General features: G+C 41.2%; 1 protein-coding gene across 1 annotated transcript; it reads left to right on the forward strand.

The window, feature by feature from the left end:
* Positions 1–1,480: 1,480 nt before the first annotated feature.
* csnk1da (casein kinase 1, delta a) lies at positions 1,481–20,412 on the forward strand. Its single transcript, XM_072442412.1, has 9 exons — positions 1,481–1,944; positions 12,019–12,129; positions 14,352–14,500; positions 14,569–14,797; positions 15,635–15,805; positions 15,893–16,041; positions 16,113–16,281; positions 16,353–16,465; positions 18,274–20,412. Exons 1-9 carry the CDS (start codon positions 1,869–1,871, stop codon positions 18,322–18,324), a joined length of 1,218 nt encoding a protein of 405 aa, XP_072298513.1. The 5' UTR covers positions 1,481–1,868; the 3' UTR covers positions 18,325–20,412.
* The last annotated feature ends 2,219 nt before the right edge of the window (positions 20,413–22,631 follow it).

A 22,631-nucleotide genomic window follows, 5' to 3' on the forward strand; every position in this document is an offset into this window, starting at 1 on the left:
TAAGGCCTGAGGTAGGGTGTATGTAAATTAAAGGACTTTAAACCATGAGATTAATATGATGGCTTGTGAATTTATATTTTGGATGTTTCTTTCAAAAACAGCATATCTCCCTTAGTGTAAAATGTCCACCATCTGAGATTATGACATCATCAAATTCTAGAATGTGAATGCAACCTGCACACCAGGGCTATTCAACATAATTTGTGCCTGACTCCACCTGCAGTTGTATCACTTCCTGACGGATCAGAGGTGTGTGTGGCTGGGGAAGAATATCTCGGACTATCAGCACAGAATCTCCGATCTTTGATGAAAGCCAAGCTGCCAGCGCAGATGATGGTGCAGTTTTACACCGCCATCATTGAGTCCATCCTCACTTCCTCCATCACAGTGTGGTACGCTGGAGCCACAGCCAGGGACAAACAGAGACTACAGCACATTGTGGGCTCTGCTGAGAAGGTGATCACTTTAATGCCAAAGCAAGTTCCAAATACTGACAATAAACCCCTTTCTAATTCTGATACTACTGTAACACAATGTTGGGTTGCAAAAAACAGGTCTAAAGCAGAATTAAACAAATAACCAAGATTTTATATTTAAAAAAAAAAAAATGCCTTATGTTGAATAGCCCTGCTCTACACTATATACTGTACAGAAAGACAGAAAGGAGGAATGCCAGGCAACTTCTTTTTTGGGTTTTAAGCAGGAGGTGTCAGAAAAGTTACCACAGGGATAACTGGCTTGTGGCGGCCAAGCGTTCATAGCGACGTCGCTTTTTTATCCTTCGATGTCGGCTCTTCCTATCATTGTGAAGCAGATTTTCTTGATCTTGATCTAAACTCAGCACTATTACACTTTGACGTTGTATTGTTTTCCACATAACGCACCCTTCGGCTTTTTAAATGTGGAGGGTATATCCTATTTATTACCTGTTTGTATCCAAACATGGCCACATTTCCCAGACATCGGCTGATAAATCATGAAGAAAAGGTCACGGTGTCTGCAAACCTTGCAGGTCTAAAATGATACATGTATCACAGATATTTTAAAAGAAAGATGCAGCTACTACAAATGAGTCCATTTTCTGATCAATTTAGTATCAGAATCAGAAAAAGGTGTTCACAAAGTTCACAAACATAAGAATTTATTTCGGCACTAAGATGCAACATAAAACTATGAATTACTAAATAATAATAATAATAATAATAGCAAAGTCTATCAAATCAAATAAGGCATGCATATGACAAATATTAGGACCCAAATTACAACCGCCTGTTATGTTCAGGACATGACATTGGCCTCTAGCAAGGGCAAGAGCATCAGATGTAAAGCTGTGTGATCTCCAAACAGATGGAAATACCGTGAATGGAGCAAGTCATTTTTTAGCACGATCTTTGGTATCGCCATCTCTCCTGTAAACATCTCTGGTAGCCCCGCCCTCCTCCCCAACACGGAAGTGATGTCAAAGCAGTGGAAGAGCCGAACAAGGCAGAGAGCAGAGAGCCTCTGAAACCAGCTGCAACAGATTCATGAAAAGGCTATCTCTTCCAAATCCATTTTCATCCTTGAAATATTTTACTTTTTGGATATTACAACCTCTAAGAGCATAAAGTACACGTCTCAGGCTTTCCGACAAACCTCGTATTGTAGCGATATGACGTTATTATCGTTTTAAAACAAGCGGTGAAAGATAGTGGGAGCTCATCCCTGAGAGACGTCGTACAGAATACAGACTACATGGTTTCAGAGGATTTTGTGAGGCCAGATTTTCGCCTGGTTGGATTCTAAACAGGCTTCGCTGTGTAAAGCGTCATTTTTTGGTCTTTTGAAGCTAGCGAGTGCGCTTGCTAGCCGTCCACAGATCGCCGACCATGGAGCTGAGGGTAGGAAACCGATACAGATTGGGCAGAAAAATTGGCAGCGGATCGTTTGGAGACATCTATTTGGGTAAGTTTAAATTGACTAAAGCTGTCATCGTGTGTGGAGTTATTTGCCGTGGCCTGCTGCCCCGGGGTATAATTGTATCTGGTCCTTTTCCGATGTTTCTAAAAGCAGCTTCAGTCAATCAGCTGTTCTCTGTTTAGTGTTAGCCACTTTTAGCTGGATGCTAGCTGTCTCTGTAGCTTTCAGGCTAACACTGGGGGGGGAAATTAAATTAAATATATGTCTGGTCAAACAGCTGTCGTGAAAGGATATCACCCTCCCATGTACCTTATGCAGATCACATATAAGCATCTATATATATACGTGTAAGTAAAATGATGACATAACAGCCATATTTCTTGAACGCCTTTATCTCATCAAACGGCTTTAAGCAAACAGAAAGTGGATTGTTCAAATCTTCCATTAGCAACATGTCAGCTCCACTCACATTTTCTATACATATCTGTGATTCCCAGTCCAATTGGCTAAAGTATCAATCCTAATAATAAAACTAAAGGTAAAGCGTCTGACAGGAATATACTTGTTTGACAAAACAAATCTCAAATTAGTCTTTGTTTAGTTTGTATTTCTGATAAATGTCAGATTAGTAAATTATGGTATACATTTTTATTGATCTATAACTTCCTAAAACAAGTTATTCATGTGTCAAAGTATTGCTGAGCAGTGGCTTTCCATAAATGTCAAAATTGCTTTGACAATGCTGCTCTCCTTAAACCAGGACTGTTTAATAAAAGATGGTGTGGGTTTAAATCTTAAGGCTCGTACACACAGTCCTCTGATTAAAACGCTAGAAGGAGACATGATTTGCGAGGTTTGAGGAAAACGATGAGCATAAATAAGCTCTGAACATTCTGTACTATAAAAGCTGCTAGGCTAATATTGGTCAGGTACTGTTCTTTAACATTACATTGATGGACGGTAGTAATGTATTCTCTGTAGGTCCTGGCAACGGAGGTCCACACAGGGTCTACACAGCTGATCGCATTTCCCAGCTTAAGAATTAGTCATCAGCACAACAATGGACCGGGGCATTGATAATTCATGAGGCATTTTGAGTTGGTCCTGTGGCTCCACCACTGACGGATACTCAAACTATTGGATGGAAAATACTTCTATTTAGCCGTTTAAGCTAATACCACCAAGACATTTACAATTTAACTTAACTCGGTTTGTAAATTCCCCAATACTAATCAGAATCAGAAAACGGTTTATTGCTAGTCAGTGAATAAGAACAAGATTCACAAACTGTTGCACCTTTTCACTAAAGATAAGATATCTTATCTTATCTGATCTTTAGTGAAAAGGTGCAACATGAAACAACAATATAATAGCAAAAATATATTTAAATAAATAATAAGCCATAGATATAATATTGGTTAACTAACTAAATAAGATTAAAAAAAAAACTAATATACTAAATACTTTGACTGACTATATACACACACAATTTACTGTTTAATACTAACCTAAAAGCAATAGCAAATTTAAACCTTTAACATTCCATTATTCAATTTAGGGCTCTTCAATTAATTGGAATGATCAATAAATTGCAATCATTATCACCGTCCATAAACGTACATCATCAGGGTGTAATGATTATTTACACTGACCTAGTTTGTACAGTGCTCCATGCGCCCGCACGTGTTTCTGAGAGTCAATATTTCTGCAGCTTATTTGTACTTTTTACTCTTAGAATGCACTTTAGACTTAAGATTACATGCAACTCGTACTTTCATTTCATTAGTTCTCATGAAAAAAAAAATACTATTAAAATAATCTGGATTATTTTTCCCCAAATGAAGCAGCCTTAATTTATCATAATTTATTGCTTATAAAAATACATTGTTCAAATAAAAAAATGTATTTACCACATGTAATAAAGATAAGATAATCCTTTAATGTCCACACAAGGGGAAATTTCGTTGTTATAACGTTGTAGAAACAGGAGGAAAGGACAGATCATAGGAAGTTTCAAAAACACACTCTTAATAGAACTCTTATGAACAAAACAAAAACCCTATTAATAAAACTCCTCTCCTATCTTAATAGGGAATGGAGGGGGGAAAATAAAATAGATAAATAAAAATAAAAAGATATCTAGTCTCAATAAAAATCTTGTAATAAAAACTTGACGGAGCTGTACTGGATCTTTACTTTGCAGCAGCCCACATGTGTAGCTCACTTAATGCAGTCGGACCATTCTGATTTCACAACTCTCTGAGGCCAGAGTGAGTTTTTCAGTCCTGGTAAAGCTAAAAAAAACATTAGCACTTCCTGTTTTGTAGATAATTAGATTCAGAGCGCACAAAATGGACTCACTGTCACCCAAATATCTGCTTTTTACAATATATCGGTACTGGAGCAGAACAGATTTGACTTTATTACATGGGGGAAATGGGTACAGCGCCTTTTAATTAACATTTTGCTTGTCCGTGATTGGTTCTATTATTTTTAAGAAGTGGAAGTGTCCAGTGCAGTACTCACCTACGCCCGTGTACTCATTTTTAATCATGATGTGGTGATACTTGTAAGTTCTTAATGTACAACCAACGAGTTCGAATCCGCACGTGGCTGAGTGGACATGTCATTCCCCAGTCTCATTTCCATTTCACACTACACTATCCTTCAAAAAAGAGAGAGGAGATTTTAAGTTGCGTGTTTATGCCAAGGTATTCTGAAAGTGCAGTGTGATTAAATGCAGTCGTTTATAGAGTTGTTCCACAGCTTTTTGTTTACTTGTGATATTGTTTGGCTAATGTATCACGGCAGGAGTCCCAAACTCTCTAGTGCTCTCCCAAAGTCCTCATGCAGAAAATCTTATTATGAAAAGTTTATATAGCGTCAATAGGACGTTGCCTTTTCCCTTGTACCACTGTGTACTTCTTAACAATACCCAGGCATGTTTTAAAAGTGTCTAATCTTAGTACTCCGTGTCGGGGTTTGCGTTTGGTGTCATTGTTCTGTTTTGTTCCACTACATGCTGATGTTGTTGAACAGAAAAGCCGCAGATAAGCCTCGCAGCAGGTCCTGTAGTAGACGTGTAGCAGAGGGAGGGAGGCCGGAGCGTGAGCGTTACATAAGGACACACGCCGTCTCTGCATCTGAGTGGCTGCTCCGCTCTGACGCAACGCTTAATCACCGCACATAAAACACACGCACACGCACACACGCAGAGAGGAACCAGCTGCCAGTGGCTTAGAACACTCGATTCACGTCCAGTTCCCTCCACATCAGCACTGGGGACGCTAAGCTGAGCGTTAGAGGAATTAAGTCTTGTCAACAAGCTCCACTTTCCAACCAAAACACTTTCTTTTCCATATTTCCTATAAGAAGAGGGTTAAATATGTGTAAATAAAATTTACAGTTTGAAGAGGGATGTCAAGATTAGTTATGTCTCAGTATAATCGTAAAGGAGACACTGTACACATGTACTTTCTTTTACTTTCTTTTTCAAATGTACTTTCTTTGAGCTTTTGAACATGTTCCAACGTTGTTCCTTCATCAAAAACATACCTAAAGTTGTTTTGTTGACTGTGATTAATTATTTTCCATCCAAATGTCAAAAAATATTCTTTAGTGTCGTAATGCTATTTGTTATTTAAACTATAACCATGTACGCAAAAATGTATAACCTTTTCCTTGTGTATCATACGACTGATCAAATGCTCCAAAAAGATAGTGTCAATAGTGTTTATAAAGTCAAACTGAGAGCGCGTTCAGCTGGTGTGTTTTTGTCCGTTGGCGTCTCAGATTTCAGGATGCCCTCTCGACAGTTTGTTTACTGCACTGTTAAACGCCAAAGTGACTGAACCAAGAAACACTGATAACGTGGAATTGCAGTCCTTGCTCTGCTCTTAATGCTGTACAAACTATGTCAGCAAAGATTTAGACTCAAATGTGACCAAACGGTGTTAAATGTAGAGGACAAAGAGCTTGTACTGGCCAAGTGTTGTGTGGTGTTTGTTTAGGTGCAGCAGTTCAGGGCCAGGCCAGGTCAGAGCTGTCCACCTCTGTCCACTGTCTGAGAGCGGGCTCACTCGCACGCCACGCACACGTCCCAACACGCGTCCCAACACACATCCCGGGAAGTCAGGACTACGCTCCCCAAACTGTATTTTTCCTCCAGGTCTCCTTCTTACATAAGAACTCCAAACACATGAACTCCAGCTCAGAACATGTTGGACTCAGTAATATTGTGTGTTTTAGAACTGCACGCACTGTAAACAAAGGCAAACGTTCAAAGAAATCATAGTTCCGCTATTTTCTGAAGGTGGGTGTGCACCAGTCGTTTGTCTCCATGGAGATGAAAGGAACAGTATCGCATTAAACTTGCCTTTCTGCAATTTATGCAAATACAGGGGTTTTGTTGGTTGGTCTCACGGCGTCGGCTGCTCGTCTCTACCAACATAAACACATTTAAAGAGACTTTAAATGTCTTTTATTTTGGATATTCTATACATAATATGCAATAATAGTCCAGAAAAGTTGTGCATCTTTCTTTAATTCGAAAATGACAAGTGATTTGAAAACCCAAAAAATATAACGCATACTGTTGTATCCACACAAAACGTAATATTTTCCACTCAAACAGGGTGTCATCATAACACAGACCGCACGACCCAATTAGTCCCCGGCGGTACCTGTTTGGCTAGCACGGCAGCATTTGAACGACAGCACGTACGAACGGGGATCGAAACTCAAACACATCCGAGATTAAACATGTTCTTCCCACGATCAGAATGAGTTGTATTTATTTATTTTTAACAAGCACTAGTAAAAACGGAAGCAAAAGGATCAGCGTTTTGCCCTCTGAATCCACCTTAAATCTCCAAAACGTGCTTTCGTTTGCGAGCTCTTCCTTTCTCTTGCTCCCTGCTCTTATTTGACAAGTGTCGGCTAACAGAAACCGCGCTGTGTAAACTCGATTAGCCGCAAGCCGCACATGCTATTAGGGCGCGTGCCAAGCTAACTCTCTCAGCGCTGAAAACCAACGAAGAGGTTTTCTTTCTCTTCCCTTGAGGTTGTGCGCCATCATCACTGAGAGGAAGAAGGCCATTGCTGGGAAGAGCTGAGTCAATCTGGCGCTCGCTCTGGTCCCTCCGCCACGTCCAGCACAAAGTCACACAAACGCGGGCGGATTGTGGGAAGTAAAATGTGGTCACAAAATGTGTAGCACCGGGAAAAGCCAGTTTATGATGGGGAAAAAACATTATCCATACCACTTTTCTGCCTAGCGTGAGGGTTGTGCTAGGATTTTACACTTATTCACAATTATTTATGACCAAACAACTAGATTATTGCTTAACTTTTCAATTTTTCCCCTGAAATAATACAAAAAAAGCATAGAATTATTTAGGATCAGTATATGGCGGATGAACTACATTATACATAACACATAATCAGGACTGATGGAAAAACGGATTCATCTGACACCTCTGTGACATCACACCACAGCAGAATGTGTCAAAGCATGCGTCAAACATGTGCAATTTAGCTTTCTTTAAATAGCCACAAATCCTGTTCATTCAAATCTAAAAGAAGGAAAGACAGTGCCACCCCGGTATATCATTTATTTCACTTTTCACATTATTGTATCGAGTTACATCGTGGTATTCAAAGTCGTAGCTGAAAATAATTTGTTCTCGCAGCCTGTCCAGAGAAGAACTCCAAACTCCGCCATATAGAGCAACATTAAACATTTATTTTTGAATTTGTTTGTGTTTTAGTAGTTATCTTTTATTGAATTTAACCAGATCATAGATTACTCAAATAAAATAAAACTTTTGCAGTAGAGAATCTTTACTTAATAATTGACTTAATTAACATGTCAAACTCTTATTTCTAGTTATTTTTTATAAAGTTACTCAGTGGTTTTACTAGTTCTGATTTAGTCTGTTCTAAAACTATTCAGAAAAGGTCCAAATTGGTTCATATTTCTGTATTTGTTCAGCATCGATACTTGCTTTCTATGTCTTAGTATGTGGGTATTGATACTTTTCTGAACTCTTATTGTTAACCTGTTATCCTTGTCCAACTGTCTCCAAAGACCCCTCTCCAAATTAAAACATACTTGTTTTTTAAGTATGTGGATTATATACAAAAACTCGGTCTCTGTGTAAAGGTAACATTCTCTGTTTTTACCCTCAATAGTCAGACGTACTTCAAGTCTGACTGAACAAACGTTATACATCTTGGAACATCCACAAAAAAGGTTTTTCTTTATCCTCGCCTATGTTTTTTGTTAAAAATGAGGGTGTTTATAGCTGCTGTTTGTATGTGAGGCCTGAAATACACTATATCATTACAAAAACTAGTTGGCCACTTAAGTTTCAAACGTGAGATCATTATCTTTAGAAACAAGTATTTTACCACACTTTTTGTAATACTTTATCCAGGCGTTTTGCATAAAAGGACCATTCCCTTGTCCAAATCTATCCAAATTGGACACACTTAGAAAACATTTGATCACTTTTGACTTCTTCAAGCTACATACATCAAGGGCTCTATTGAAAGCTTACAACTAGGGGAATCCATTTCTTTACACAGAGACACTTTATTATGTTACTAACATTCATATTCCATAAATAGAAACACTTTTTCACAATAAAAAAGGCAAAACAAGTGTTATGTGAGCACGTTTTGCATCTCTTTATGACGCACGGCTCTAAAATGGAACTTTTTGGAGAAACCCTATACATGTAACGATTCTCTCTGAATTCCAGAGCATGATGATTAATTAGTTGTGTTAAATAAAATAAATAAGTTGTTAAAAGTATTGAATAAAAAAGAAAAACGCACATACATGTTTCCAAATGTGTTCATTTACCGTATTTTTTACGGTATATTTACTTGCACATTTCTTCCAAACTCGGCCTTCCTTTTCTGAGTAATACAGTTAATCTGGTGCATGAAAACACTGTGTTCTATCTCTGTAGTCTGCATGTTGTACAGAGAGGATAAGCCTGAACAAGTAAGAGTCCCGGCAGCCTGCTCCTGATAAGCACGCACGCGCGCACACACACACACACACACACGCACAGAGGGGCCTTTCACCGTCCAACATTGTACTGCAGCCGGCCCCGATGCTCCGGGCCCCCGCACAGTCAATACCACACTCATCCAGAGTCACTTAAAAGCCTTTACTATAACACACGAGTGACCCCTCCTCTTGTTTACTGTGGGCGGGGCAATGGCACACAGATGAACCAATGGGCCGAACTCGTAGTGTTCAAACAAACTGTGAGCGTGACAAGACCGTACAGGTGGGCAATGCACCCAAAAGCCTGTCATATTGTGACCTTTTTGAATATTGTGCTCTTATGCAGTTTTTTAAAAAGTACTGTTTTTTAAAGTTGTGATCTTTCAAACAGGTGTAAAAGGTAATATTTTGATACTTACCTGCGCTAACACATTTAAAGACTTGTTTTATCACTTTTGTGTTGAATTGACAAGCACCACTAAAACTAGGGACTAAAGCCAGACTAAAACCAAAGCCCGACCAAAGCCTTAAACAGGACTAAAACAGGACTAAACCGGGTCTTCACAAAGAACTAAAACAGATCCAGGATTAATATAACACACAATATCGTCTGAATATCTTTATCTGGACACTCAAAAAAGTATTGATATTCATTTTTGTTGTTATTGCCCATTCCTACAAGAGGGAAAATATGCAAAATACTTTGAAGAAACTTTACAGCAAACTGTATTCAAGCAATATTTTGAGAAAGTATAAAGAATGTGCTGAAGTGTAAATTTCTTGGTTGAGTTTCAGGAATCGCACAAAACATGAATTTATACTCATTTCTAATGGTTTGAATTCTAGACAACATAGTTTGAAAAGTAATTACAATATTATACATTTTTTGATATATCTCCCACCTCGAAACTACACTGGATGTACAGAATATGTAGAGCGTAGAGCGTGCAGCGTAGAGTTAGAGCGTGCAGCATACAGAGTGCAGTGGTAGTTCCAGGGCGTGCAGGCACCACAGAATGGGCAGGTACATGCCGTGTCTGAGCTGTGGTTCTAGCACATATTTGAGAGATGAAGAACGGGCCGATTATGCAAGCGCTGGCTCCAGACGCAGAATGGAATGGATTGACTTACTGCTGGAGGTTATTTCATCCTAGTTTAGCCAGGAGCCACTTTACAAATCAAAGAATGGAACGATTTATAGCTGCACACAATACTACTTTTACGTGTCTTTATTTACACGGGATCCCCATTAGTTCTTACTGCAGCAATAACTATTCCTCCTGGAGTCCACATGTATATAATGTAAAATAATATAAAACCAGAACACCACAAACTATTATTTAGTAGAGATCAACCAATATGGGCAAAGTGGTCAGTTATTTGAATGGAGAGTCCACAGTCGATCCATGTCATTAAAACATGTCATTTTGAGCGACTTTGGAGGAAGAAATGTGTATATTATTTGTGTTAAATGGCACAGATTAAACGTCTGTTTAGTTAATATTCATGAAATCATTACTAAAAGCTTTTTTTCCTTTGTTTAATGTAAGATCAAATAAAATTAAATTGATATGAGGAAACAAATACCTCATGAAAGTGACTCCGAAGAAACCGATGGCTGTTTTTCTTATGTAATTTAAAATTACCACAAACTTCTCCACAAACCTGTTTAACTACAAACTGGATGAGAGGGAAGTGTCGTCACATTTTGTGCATTTCCCTCCGTGCAAGTGTTCAAATCGAGCTCTCTGCACGTTCTGTAGGCAGCTTGTGTTGTGGCCCATACAAATGCTCTACTGGAGATTTAAGACGCTAAAATGTGCACATATTGGCCCTATAGATGTGCCGACCCATGGAATATCACGCTGTACTTATTTTTCTTGAGTTTAGAATTAAAAAAGGCATAAGATGAATGTTATATTATCCATAATATTTCAGCTGGAATGTCTTGCTAAAGTAGCTGCTTTACACACCAGTTTTCTAGAACGTCCATGTCTTTCTCACTTTCCCATTACATCACACGTTATTGATCTCACAGAGGAGAATTTCTCTTGCACCGCAGTACCACACGAGCAAAGTGCAGACGGTAATACAAATGCACGTGTTAAGATCAGATACCAACATTGGACTCAAGTTAAAGTTGTTTTCTGCCCGTCGTCCCGCTCCGTCAGACGTCTGCTGTTAGATAAAGTGGTGAGGTGTATTACAGCCTGCTCCGGGCCACACCCTCCTGCTCCGGCCCACATGACCTCATCCAGGCAAATCAATAAGCGCTCACTCCCCTCATCCTGGCCAGATGGGATTACGTAAGGCCGGGTCCAGTGTCCCTCCGCACAAGGAGCTGCTGGACCATCTCACCATATTTAGAAAGAACATGAGTTGGCAGGCCGCAAGACGTCTTAATGTTCTCGACAGCACGCTGCATTTGCATGTACTTAAATGAGGACTTAATTGAGTTTAAGTGTGTTTGCTGTCAGAGAGTAGAGAACACAGGAACGCCCATATATTTTGTTGGCCTTGCAATGGAAAAAAAGACACAGGAGCGGTGCAATTTGTACAATCGTGATAATCGCCATCAGAGCACCAGATTGTGCCTGAGACTTATCCACGAAGTTTGTACTTATAGCAAATTATATGTGATAGCTCTTTGAACACGCAATCAATTCGTAAAAAATAAATGATTCATCTCTTTTTTGGTATATTTTTGAGATTCAGACACCGCATCAATACATGACTGCACTGTGAGAAACTAACACACTACTCGCTAAACTTACACATACTAAAAGATATTAACTACAACCATACATTTGCAACCAATTAGTTTAATGTTAATGTTTCAAATCCTAAAGTTAATCCGTGTTTTTAATGCTGAAAGGGAAAGACATAATATTTTTAAACTCCAATCGACATGAATGATTATATCCATATTATTGTTAATCAGTGTGGCACTACATTTTATTGTGTCTCAGCGGTGACGTATCGGTTATTAGTCACGAGTGCTGTAAAGTGTTCTGTGTGCTTCAGTTTGAATGAGACACTTTTTACTCTTTTTTTAAAATGTGTTTTGATGCTGACTGTTACCGTCTTTGTGTGTTCAGGTACGGACATCTCTGTGGGCGAGGAGGTGGCCATCAAGCTGGAATGTGTGAAGACAAAGCACCCCCAGCTCCACATAGAGAGCAAGATCTACAAGATGATGCAGGGCGGAGGTACGCGCCGCCGCACTGGCAGAATACTTACTACTTGTACATAAATACACACCAAAGTAGTACTTCAAACATGACTCGGATAGGATTGGATCTGAAGGACCACAGTTGACTTTAGATGCAGTAACAGGAGGACTCCAGGCTCACTTTTCCCAATAAAGCTGAGGTTAGCAGGTCTGTGCACGCAGCCGCTCTAAGCTCTGCATCTTGACATGTAACCACAGCTTCACTTTGTTTACAGGGACCAAAAGGATAAGCCCTTTTTTTATCATTTATGTAACCAAAAAACTGTATTTAGCACAAACTGTCTCACCAAATGCACTAACGATATCCATAAATGCAACAACAGCCCTGTCCTCCAGCGACATCGGCTTTAGATGTAAAACGTGCTGATTTTACACCAAAAGCTCTAATTATTTTAAGTATTTATCTTTTTTTTAAATATTATCGAATCAAGCAAAACACGAAAGAAGGATTAACTAACCACAGAACACGGAAACATTAAGCAAAACCAGTTTTAACCATGTTGTTCCCTCAAAAAACGTAGCCTCATTCGCGCTTGGTTCATTCATCCTGTTCACAAGCTCCTCTCCCTCTTGATACTCAGAAATACTCAGTTTGAATTTTCTCCCAGGTGAAAATTCTGACTCCTCCTGCAGTTTGTAAGACATATTAAACCATGATCCGACACGCTCTGCACTCAAATCGTGTCCTCAACAAACGCATGCCTCTTGTATAGCAGTCACGTTGCCTCAAGCTTCATATATTCAGTTTTTCATTGTTCGTTCCCCTTGCTGACCAAAGAGGGCGCTGCAACATCTAAATACCTCATGAAAGTGAATAAAAGTTTGTTTAAAAGCCAACTAAAGCCACAAGAGTGCAGCACATGTCCACTACAAGATGCGTGACTATTTGCTGCGGGTTCGGACAAGACGTGCACATGAAATCGATTCCTCCTGTTCTCATCCTGTTGTTTCACACACAAATATTGAGCATTGATTTCTTTCAAACTGCGGTCACATATTGTCCTCGGGCCTGGGTCCTCTCCAGCCTCCACAGCTAATGCCACACATGCTAGGGCCTCCTGGCTGCGCTCTGCTCCGCGCCGCGACAAATACCTGTCCAATTAGTGTATGTGAGTGACACCGGGAGCCTGCAGTAAAGTCCAGGGCTCAGTGCACTGCTCATGCTGCTACTGCCACTGCTGCTGCTGCGCAGGCTCCAGTTTGTCACACAAAGCCCAGCAGAGACCCATGCTCGTTGTAAATAGTAGTTGTCGGCTGTGCGTTCGACCGTCCTTAAGTATAAATAGTGCGAGTGCTGAGCAGGGCCAGTTTGAGTCTGTAGAAGGACATGGAGCAGATGGTCCCAGAGTCCAGCCCGGGCCAATCAGAGGGAGGCCTGAGGCGGCAGGGCAGGGCCGTCTGCTGTAACAGTCGGCTGTAAGAGCATGTGTCCACTGCACCGGCTAATCATGCCCTGAGCCCTTCGTCCAGCTCATTATACAATCAATACTGAGCCGCACAACACGCTTCTGCTTTAGCATTTAAGCGCCGCATTGTTTCACTCAAAGTGTCCTTCGTCCAGCTCATTATACAATCAATACTGAGCCGCACAACACGCTTCTGCTTTAGCATTTAAGCGCCGCATTGTTTCACTCAAATGTCTCTCAGCTTTGTGTCCAAACAATATCCAAACAATACATTTTAAAACAATACAGGAATCTCTAGATTGCTCTGCTGTAGCACCCTCTAAAATCCTTTCTAAATGATTGAAAAGAGGAAACTGGAGGCAAAAGTGAAGTGGAACATACTGTGATTTTGTCTTAAATACTGTCCGTGGGAGTATAAGATAAGATAATCCTTTATTGTCCGGATATTATGACACTGACACTTTTTATGATGGTAAAATCATGGGTTATTCTGGACAGATACTTATATTTTGTTTTCCGAAGGCTTTAAACCATTAGCATTTTGATGTCAGTTAATCAGTGTGTTTCATGTACTTGGTTTAGCTTCCAGTTGCCTCCAATTTTGAAGGACATACTTTTAAATGGTCCGTTGTTAGGGGTTAGTTCACTTGTCTTGGGGGTGCAGCTGATTTACTGTTTTCAGACAAAATGATTAGCTCAAGCAGTGACATTTTCTAGCCTTTGTAACACCTCATTTGGTCCCATTCCAAACTGCGGTGTAGTTGATGTGTCTCTGCTCCTTTGTGTTGTCCAGTGGGAATCCCCACCATAAAGTGGTGTGGCGCAGAGGGAGACTACAATGTGATGGTGATGGAGCTGCTGGGGCCCAGTCTAGAGGACCTGTTCAACTTCTGCTCCAGGAAGTTCAGCCTCAAGACAGTGCTACTGCTGGCTGATCAGATGGTACGCTGGAGACGCTGCGACGCTCCACGTGAGCACCATCACAGTACTGAGCGTGTTTCTGTCTGCAGATCAGTCGCATCGAGTACATCCACTCCAAGAACTTCATCCACAGAGACGTCAAGCCCGACAACTTCCTCATGGGCCTTGGCAAAAAGGGCAACCTGGTCTACATCATCGACTTTGGCCTGGCCAAGAAGTACAGGGACGCTCGGACGCACCAGCACATCCCCTACCGCGAGAACAAGAACCTGACGGGCACCGCACGCTACGCCTCCATCAACACACATCTGGGCATCGGTAAGACCCCGGCTCTCACGGGCAGACCCCGGCTCTCACGGGCAGACCCCGGCTCTCACGGGCAGACCCCGGCTCTCACGGGCAGACCCCGGCTCTCACGGGCAGACCCCGGCTCTCACGGGCAGACCCCGGCTCTCACGGGCAGACCCCGGCTCTCACGGGCAGACCCCGCTCACACGGGCAGACCCTTGTTCAGCTCCTGAGCCGCTGAGAAGCTCTCTGTCCTCTCCCTGTCCTCTCCTTGTCCTCTCCCTGTCCTCTCCCGGTCCTCTCTCTATCCTCTTTCTATCCTCTCTCTGTCCTCTTTCTATCCTCCTGTCCTCACTCTGTCCTCTCTCTATCCTCACTGTCCTCACTCTGTCCTCTTTCTATCCTCTCTCTGTCCTCTTTCTATCCTCTCTCTGTCCTCTTTCTATCCTCACTGTCCTCTCTCTGTCCTCACTCTATCCTCACTGTCCTCTCTCTGTCCTCACTCTATCCTCTTTCTATCCTCTCTGTCCTCTTTCTATCCTCGCTCTGTCCTCTTTCTATCCTCGCTCTGTCCTCACTCTGTCCTCACTGTCCTCTCTCTGGCCTCTCTCTGTCCTCTCTCTGTCCTCACTCTGGCCTCTCTCTGGCCTCTCTGGCCTCTCTCTGTCCTCACTCTGGCCTCTCTCTGGCCTCTCTGGCCTCTCTCTGGCCTCTCTCTGTCCTCACTCTGGCCTCTCTCTGGCCTCTCTCTGTCCTCACTCTGTCCTCTCTCTGTCCTCTCTCTGTCCTCACTCTGGCCTCTCTCTGGCCTCACTCTGACCTCTTTGTCGTCACTCTGGCCTCACTCTGTCCTCTTTGTCCTCACAGAGCAGTCGCGGCGAGACGATCTGGAGTCTCTGGGTTACGTTCTCATGTACTTCAACCTGGGCTCTCTGCCCTGGCAGGGCCTCAAGGCTGCCACCAAGAGGCAGAAGTATGAACGCATCAGTGAGAAGAAGATGTCCACGCCCATCGAGGTCCTGTGTAAAGGATACCCCTGTACGTCTGCGTGACTTTTCCTTCTCCCTATGCTGCCTCGTGTTCTGTGTAGGTTTTTATTGAGGTGATTTCACTTGTTTTCCACAGCGGAGTTTGCCACGTACCTAAACTTCTGCCGCTCTCTGCGCTTTGACGATAAGCCTGACTACTCGTACCTCCGCCAGCTCTTCAGGAACCTCTTCCACAGACAGGGCTTCTCCTATGACTACGTCTTTGACTGGAACATGCTTAAATTTGTAAGTCTCTGGAGCCTGCTGTCCCGTGAGCTGTGTGATGTGTGACTCTAACACAGGCTCCTCTGTTGTAGGGTGCTAACAGAGCCGTGGAGGACGCAGAGCGGGAGCGCAGAGAGAGGGAGGAGCGTCTGAGGCACAGCAGGAACCCCGGGGCCAGGGGCATGGCCTCAGCCTCAGGGAGAGCCAGAGGAGGCCAGGACGTGGCTGCTCCGTCCCCTCTCAACCCCTCCTCTCACACAGGTAAAGCACAGCAGCACACAGGGACCCGACAGAGGGCTCAGGGGCCTTACTCTTACACTCTGTGTGTGTAGGGCTGGAGAAGGAGAGGAAAGTGAGCATGCGCCTGCACAGAGGAGCCCCGGTCAACATCTCCTCCTCAGACCTGACCGGACGCCAGGACACGTCCCGCATGTCCACCTCACAGGTACTGACCACTGTCGCTGCACCTCAGAGCTTCTGTCACTGCCCCGCGGCCGTGTCCACGCCTCACATACTGTAAGCACTGGAGATCAGCCCAACCCAGAGCTGATTTAGAACCATATTTGGGGCCAATTTTCATTTTTTTTCTCCACAAAATGTATGATTAGAAATGACAAGCTCCATTACTGGATTCAGCTCCCTTCTCTGTACAATAAAGTATAATAAAGAAAACTCAATTCAATAGAATAATGTTTTTAGATCTTCACAGCCCTGTTTAACCTAATGGTAGTGTTATCACATTTTGAACAGTTCTCTCCTCAAATAAAGCGTTGTGTCTTTGTGTCGACCGCTGCTGTAGGTTTAATGTGGAGAGCCGACAATAAAAAGTACTCTAGTCTCTCATATGCACTTCCTCTCCACTTCAGTAAACTGAACAGAGTAGACTGTCTGTGGGGAGCAGACTGAGCCGGTTGGAGTAAACAGGAAGCGGTAGTCTCACCAATGAGGAAGTGTGTCACATGGCATATGTTTTGTTCAGCTTCCTCCAAACATCTGTGTCCTCAAGGCCTTTTGGTTCTCAGCAGGCCAGACCACTGGATCCCCCTAGTGGTCAACAGTAGAAACAATCAGGAAACAGTAGAACACACTGACACTATTTAAAATCCAAACGTTCCATGTAGTGTGGTCATAATAAACCAACTGTACTCGTGGTAGATGTTAAACACAGAAAAGCTCAGTCCAATACAAACCGTGTGGGTCTTGTCACGGCCTGGGGCGGGACACCATGTGCATACAAAGTGGACTCCTCTGGTTGGGATCTCTGTCTCCACCGTCCTCGTTAGGCTCCACAACTCGTGAATAACCAAACCCTGCTGCATCTTTTATGAAGCATATGCATTTATTAATACTTAGAGAATCCTGGTCCACCCTGCGCCGGCCTCAGCTCAAATGAAGATTAACATTTACTGATGCTACACTCCACGTTTGTCCACATATTGGTTCATCTTTTTGTTGTTAGCTTACCAGCTCTTTTATTTGTCTGTTCGAAGTCTATTGAAGAATATCATGCTGCCTATATTGGACTAGATATTTTATAATTGCCCATTCTTGGTTGGATGTCAAGAGAAAAACTGAAATACAATTTTTTGGACCAGTGGTTTGAATTGAGACCTGATCAGAAGAGAAGAAAATCTTTATTTACCATGTCAGTCTGTCGACACCAAAGAGCAGCAGGAGAACAAATGACGACAAAACATAAGATGATACTCAATGAAGAAGAATAAGCATCAAATGTACAACGAATGAAGAAAAAGACTTCAAAGCTATTATGAGAAGATTAAATTGATCAAATGAAACTTTTGCCAATATTTGTTCTGCCCCAATCTGTGTGTTTGCAGTGTCACATTCTTGCTGAATAAAACTAAATCATTAAAAGTAATCAGAAAGAATAAAGCTATGAAAATTACTTATGTTTTTTTTTTTTTTCAAATAATAAAACTAAATATCAAATAAATAATGAATAAAAGGGAACTGTTCAGTCCCAGCGGCTCAAACCAGAGCAGGAACATGTCTGAACATGTTCATGAAGCAATGACATATGTTTGATCATAGTTTAAATCAAATATATCTTTTCTGGTTGACTTTATTGACAAAAACTCAATAGAAGTTTTCACTCATGTCGGTTCGTCACGTGTGTCTTTTTGAACTAAAAATATGGCTGCATGTAACACAATTCTGCAACAAATGATGCAGATATCGGTTATTGGCCACACAAGCATCGGTGTTTGTTTACATCCCTGTCTCTGTTTCCAGGCTCTGTCCCGGGTGACGCCCAGCGGCCTCCAGTCAGCGGCCCCTCGGTGAAGCCCCGCCCCGAGCTCCACCTGTGCACCACGAGGCCTCGACAAGCACCACCCACACGGCACACCCCCACACACTCCCTCTGTGTGCCCCTGAGTGTGTGCGCGTGTGTCAGCCAGGACTGTGGACTACACTCCCTCCTCCCTGTCCACCGAGCCAGGGAGACATGCTTTTGGTCCTTTTACTTCTGCTTTTACTTGCTCTTTTTTGGTCCTTTAGTATTACACTTGTCTCGCTGACATGGTGGAGACGTCTTAGAAAACTAGTTGTGTGGGGACTTTGTATAGAAACGCCAGAAGACACCAATCCACCACGGCAGTGTTGAAAAATAGTGCCTAAACTCTGTGTCCTCAAGACTCACTACAACCTCTTTGTTTTGTTGTTTTCTCCTTTAGTTTGTGTACATTGTTTTTAAGCGGGGCGCGGTTCCCTGAGTCGTCTTGTTTTAACGCAGGGATGTGATGATGTTCTGCAGGGGAAGGCTGTGAAGTGCCCATTTTAAACTGGTGCATGGCGACATGTTTGTGTGTGCGCGAGTGCGTTTGTCCCAGGGTTGTTCACGCTTCAACCTGCAGGGGGCAAACTTGTGACTTTTTTATTTTCATTTGATTCTTCTATTTCAGATCTACTGCCTCCTGGGCCATGTAATTTGCCAATTGGAGTGTATCATGAAGGGATAGTTCAGTATGATGTGATTATGTCTCGGATAAGTAACGTAGAGCTTAAACAGAAGACGGCACAACATCAAACAGATGTTGCCCATAGTTCTGCCACTTCACGTCATGTCACTCACTCAGAAATGTGAGAATTCAAATGCCATTGCTCAATCAACTGGCATCACTAATAATGACTAAATATTTAACAAACGTTTCCTAGCCATGTACCCCAACAGCTAATGGGAGTGCCTCTTTTGACGCTAGCCCAGTGTACGGCGTCTGTGTCAGAGATGGTTGATAAAGGAACTGAAACTCCAGAGTTGTAAAATACTGAACTATCCCCGACGCCGTTTCTACCTAGACCTTGTCGGACCGAAGACTAAAATCTTCTCACACATTTCTATTTTTATTCTTCACCCCACACGGATAAACCAATTCCAGGCATTTCAGATTTCAAAAACTTGTGGAGTCACTTGGTCTGTCCATCTCCTTTTGGTTACGCGATCGAGAAGTCACCGAATGTATCTGAGAGTTGTACGAATTGAGAACATTTTCAAAGCAAACTGTGACTGAGCGTCCCTCCAGGCTTGATTGTATTCACACAAACTCATTCCAATAGAATCGATTTGTGCTCAATTTCAACTTTTTGATTCAACTCGTTTCGAAAATCTTGGTCCACAAGTCCGAGGTCGACAACGGCTTTATTCTTAGCTAACATGTAGCCGAGGAGGTGCGGGATTTGTCCGGACGGGGCGCGGTCTTAAGCGAAAAGGACCCAACGCCAAGTCCGAAAACGGTACTCAAACTCAGGACTCTTAACAAAAGAAAACAAAAGAAAAAAAGGTGTGGTTTTCCCCGGAGCGGACGACAACCTGCTCCGACCAGCCGACCCCCAACCAATGAGTCTGAACACGTTTTTAACTTTAGAAGAGAAAAGTGGTAGACATATTGTGTAGTTGAAGGTTTAAACGGGGCTTTAGTGGTATCTTGTATTGTCTGATGTTGTGAATAGGATGTGCCTGCCCTGTTTTGTTTTTTTTGTCAATAAACAGGAGCAAGGAGCAAACGGGCGACCCCTCACTCGAGTAGATTTAACTCTTTGGTATAATTCACCTTTTCGGGCTTGAAAAACGTAATTAATTAATAACTGGTTTGTCTCACTGATGGTAATTAATGCAAGTACGTTTTTTGTTGTTTTTCTGTTCCATTTTGGGGGATTTCTCTTGGTAGCTCCTCTTCTCGTCTTGATTTATTTTTTTTATTTTTTGCTTTGACTGTGACGGCGGTCGAGATGATTGTTAATTAAACAAACGCGTCTACCGATGTGAACTCTGACCTTTATTTTCAACCCCAACACCTAAAGACTTTTGCTCCTCATTTGTAATGCCACTGTATTTGTGTATTTTAAAATTGTGTAAATAAATTAATAAGTACTTGTATGTTGTGTTATTGACTAGAAAGGCTGAGTAAAATGGGGTTTAAAAGTTTTTTTTTTTTTTTTAATCAAAGTTAGGTGGAGTAAGATTAATGTTACTTCAAAATATTCAGTTTGAATACAATTATAATCCTAATCCAAGTTGTGGTACAAAAAGTACAATTTTGTTAGCAATTCAAATATGGAATTAGTAAAAATGGCAGAAATCCAAAATGTAGTTACCTATATCTAATATCAGCTGGTTTAAACTTGACTTTAGGAGGGAACAATGCCACTTATTACATAGGATTTTATACAATAATTGTTTTATAATCCAACAAATCCATGACATAAATATGGGTTGTCCCATACAAATGTGCTGATTTTAATGCTCTTGAAATACCTTGACTAACATGCTGTGAGTCGGGTGGCCTCTCCACAGATCTGACCACAACATCTCCATGGAGACAAGTTTGTGGCACCAGAAAAGGTTACACACTTTTGCAAATGTCTCGTTTCCTCTTCATGTCTTCATTTAAACGTTTACATATGTCTCTTTATTATTACATTACAAATATTTAAAACTAGTAATCTAACAAACAAAAATAAAAAACAGAAAAACTTCAGAGAGTCCAGCCTTGTTTAGACTGAAATGAGTTTTTTAATGATGAATAGTTCATCACAATGTTCAGGATTGTAATATGGCACCAGAGCTCTTCAGATGATGTCAAGACATTTTATTTTATCTTTTAAAATCTTAAAATGAACATTTATTTTATTTTTTTCGTCCACCATCTGATAAAAGAGACATTAATATAAAACTAATCCAATCATTTTCACTCAAACTCTGGGATGATTCAGGATCAGTTTGTCTGTGTAATCCCTCATTCGTCCAGAAGTGTTCCATTGTACATTGTACTCATTTGTTTACAAAAAAATACATCTTTTAAATGGTAAAATGTCCTTGTTGCTGAAACCCATAAATAGAATCTTATGAGGCCACTGAAACAATTTTAGCTCCAGCTCTTTTAACCACAAACAAACATGTCTCTCTTATAGGGCTGCGTTCCGTTTAGCCTTCTCATCCGCGATGATCCGGTTTCCCCGCTGCAGTGCTGACATGTGTCCACTGGATGGCGCTGTCAGAACAAAAGAAGCCTCATGTTTAGCTGTAAACAAAGACAGAACACTTACGTCAGAACAGCTAGCTAGCCACCCATGCTACACATGATGCTACAGCCAAAATGCTAACATCACCGGCAATTTTCACAAGACACATTTATAATATTTAACTCATCTCTTATAGGTTGTGTTCATAACATCGTATAGAATTTATGTCATTATTTGAGATGAGCGATTAACTATTTTTAAACGAAATATCAGAGGGGAAAACTGCCACATTATTATTTTGTTGTTGGCAATTGGGTCAACAAAACACAAAAAAAAGTAAAGAAACGTTGACCCTATGTAAAGCCAACCTTTCTAGTATTTTATTTTACATCAACGGATATATATATATTTTTATATAGAAATATATATATATATATATAGACATAAATTAACCAATCACTCAATCAATCAATCAATCAATCAGTTGTCTTCAAATCTAAATGATTTGAACCAATTCAAAATGAGTCTATTACACGGAAAAAGGTAATAAAATATATTTACTTAGATCAACATTTCATTTTATTTCTTTATTTTATTCTATGTATGTTATTAATTTTCTTTTTCTCTTTTTTCTGTCTTTTAAAAAATGTTATGCAACAAAACGAAACACAGAACAAGAACAAAACAAGACACAGAAAGAGCATTCAACAATTTATAAAGTCATATTTGGTCCAAAGTCTGTTAAATTTGTTGAATTTAGTTCAAGTGTAATTTTTTTCATTTAAAAGTCGGTCAGTCCAGTCCTTGATTGTCAATTCCCTTTGTGTTATCTTTTTTTTGCCAGGTTGTTTCATTTTTTTAAAGTCTATTCAACGATTTGTAACTGAACAATATGAACACACTTAGAAGCTGTGGTAAAATATTCCACCTCCGTATTAACAGAGAAGCCAGTTTGGCCACTTTTTGTCCCATGTGGATAGGCCCAGTATTATGAACTAGGTCAACAAGTGTGCAATCTGACAGTTAAACATAAAAGTCTGACCTGTCTCAGCTCAGTGTTAAAAAGTGATCAGTTTAGAAGGTGCAGCTCTAGTGTCGGCCTGCGTGTTGATGTTGTAGGCCTGAGTGTA

This window comes from Eucyclogobius newberryi, unplaced genomic scaffold (assembly GCF_026437365.1).
Source record: "Eucyclogobius newberryi isolate DKJ021-1_F unplaced genomic scaffold, fEucNew1.0.hap1 SCAF_13, whole genome shotgun sequence".
Classification (NCBI taxonomy): Eukaryota; Metazoa; Chordata; class Actinopteri; order Gobiiformes; family Gobiidae; genus Eucyclogobius; species Eucyclogobius newberryi.

Bases quoted from the DNA above. Each gene is read 5' to 3' on its own strand.
- csnk1da (XM_072442412.1), top strand. From the start codon at position 1,869: ATGGAGCTGAGGGTAGGAAACCGATACAGATTGGGCAGAAAAATTGGC. The intron at 12,130-14,351 runs GTACGCGCCGCC...TGTGTTGTCCAG, and splicing joins CAAGATGATGCAGGGCGGAG to TGGGAATCCCCACCATAAAG. The intron at 16,042-16,112 runs GTAAGTCTCTGG...CCTCTGTTGTAG, and splicing joins ACTGGAACATGCTTAAATTT to GGTGCTAACAGAGCCGTGGA.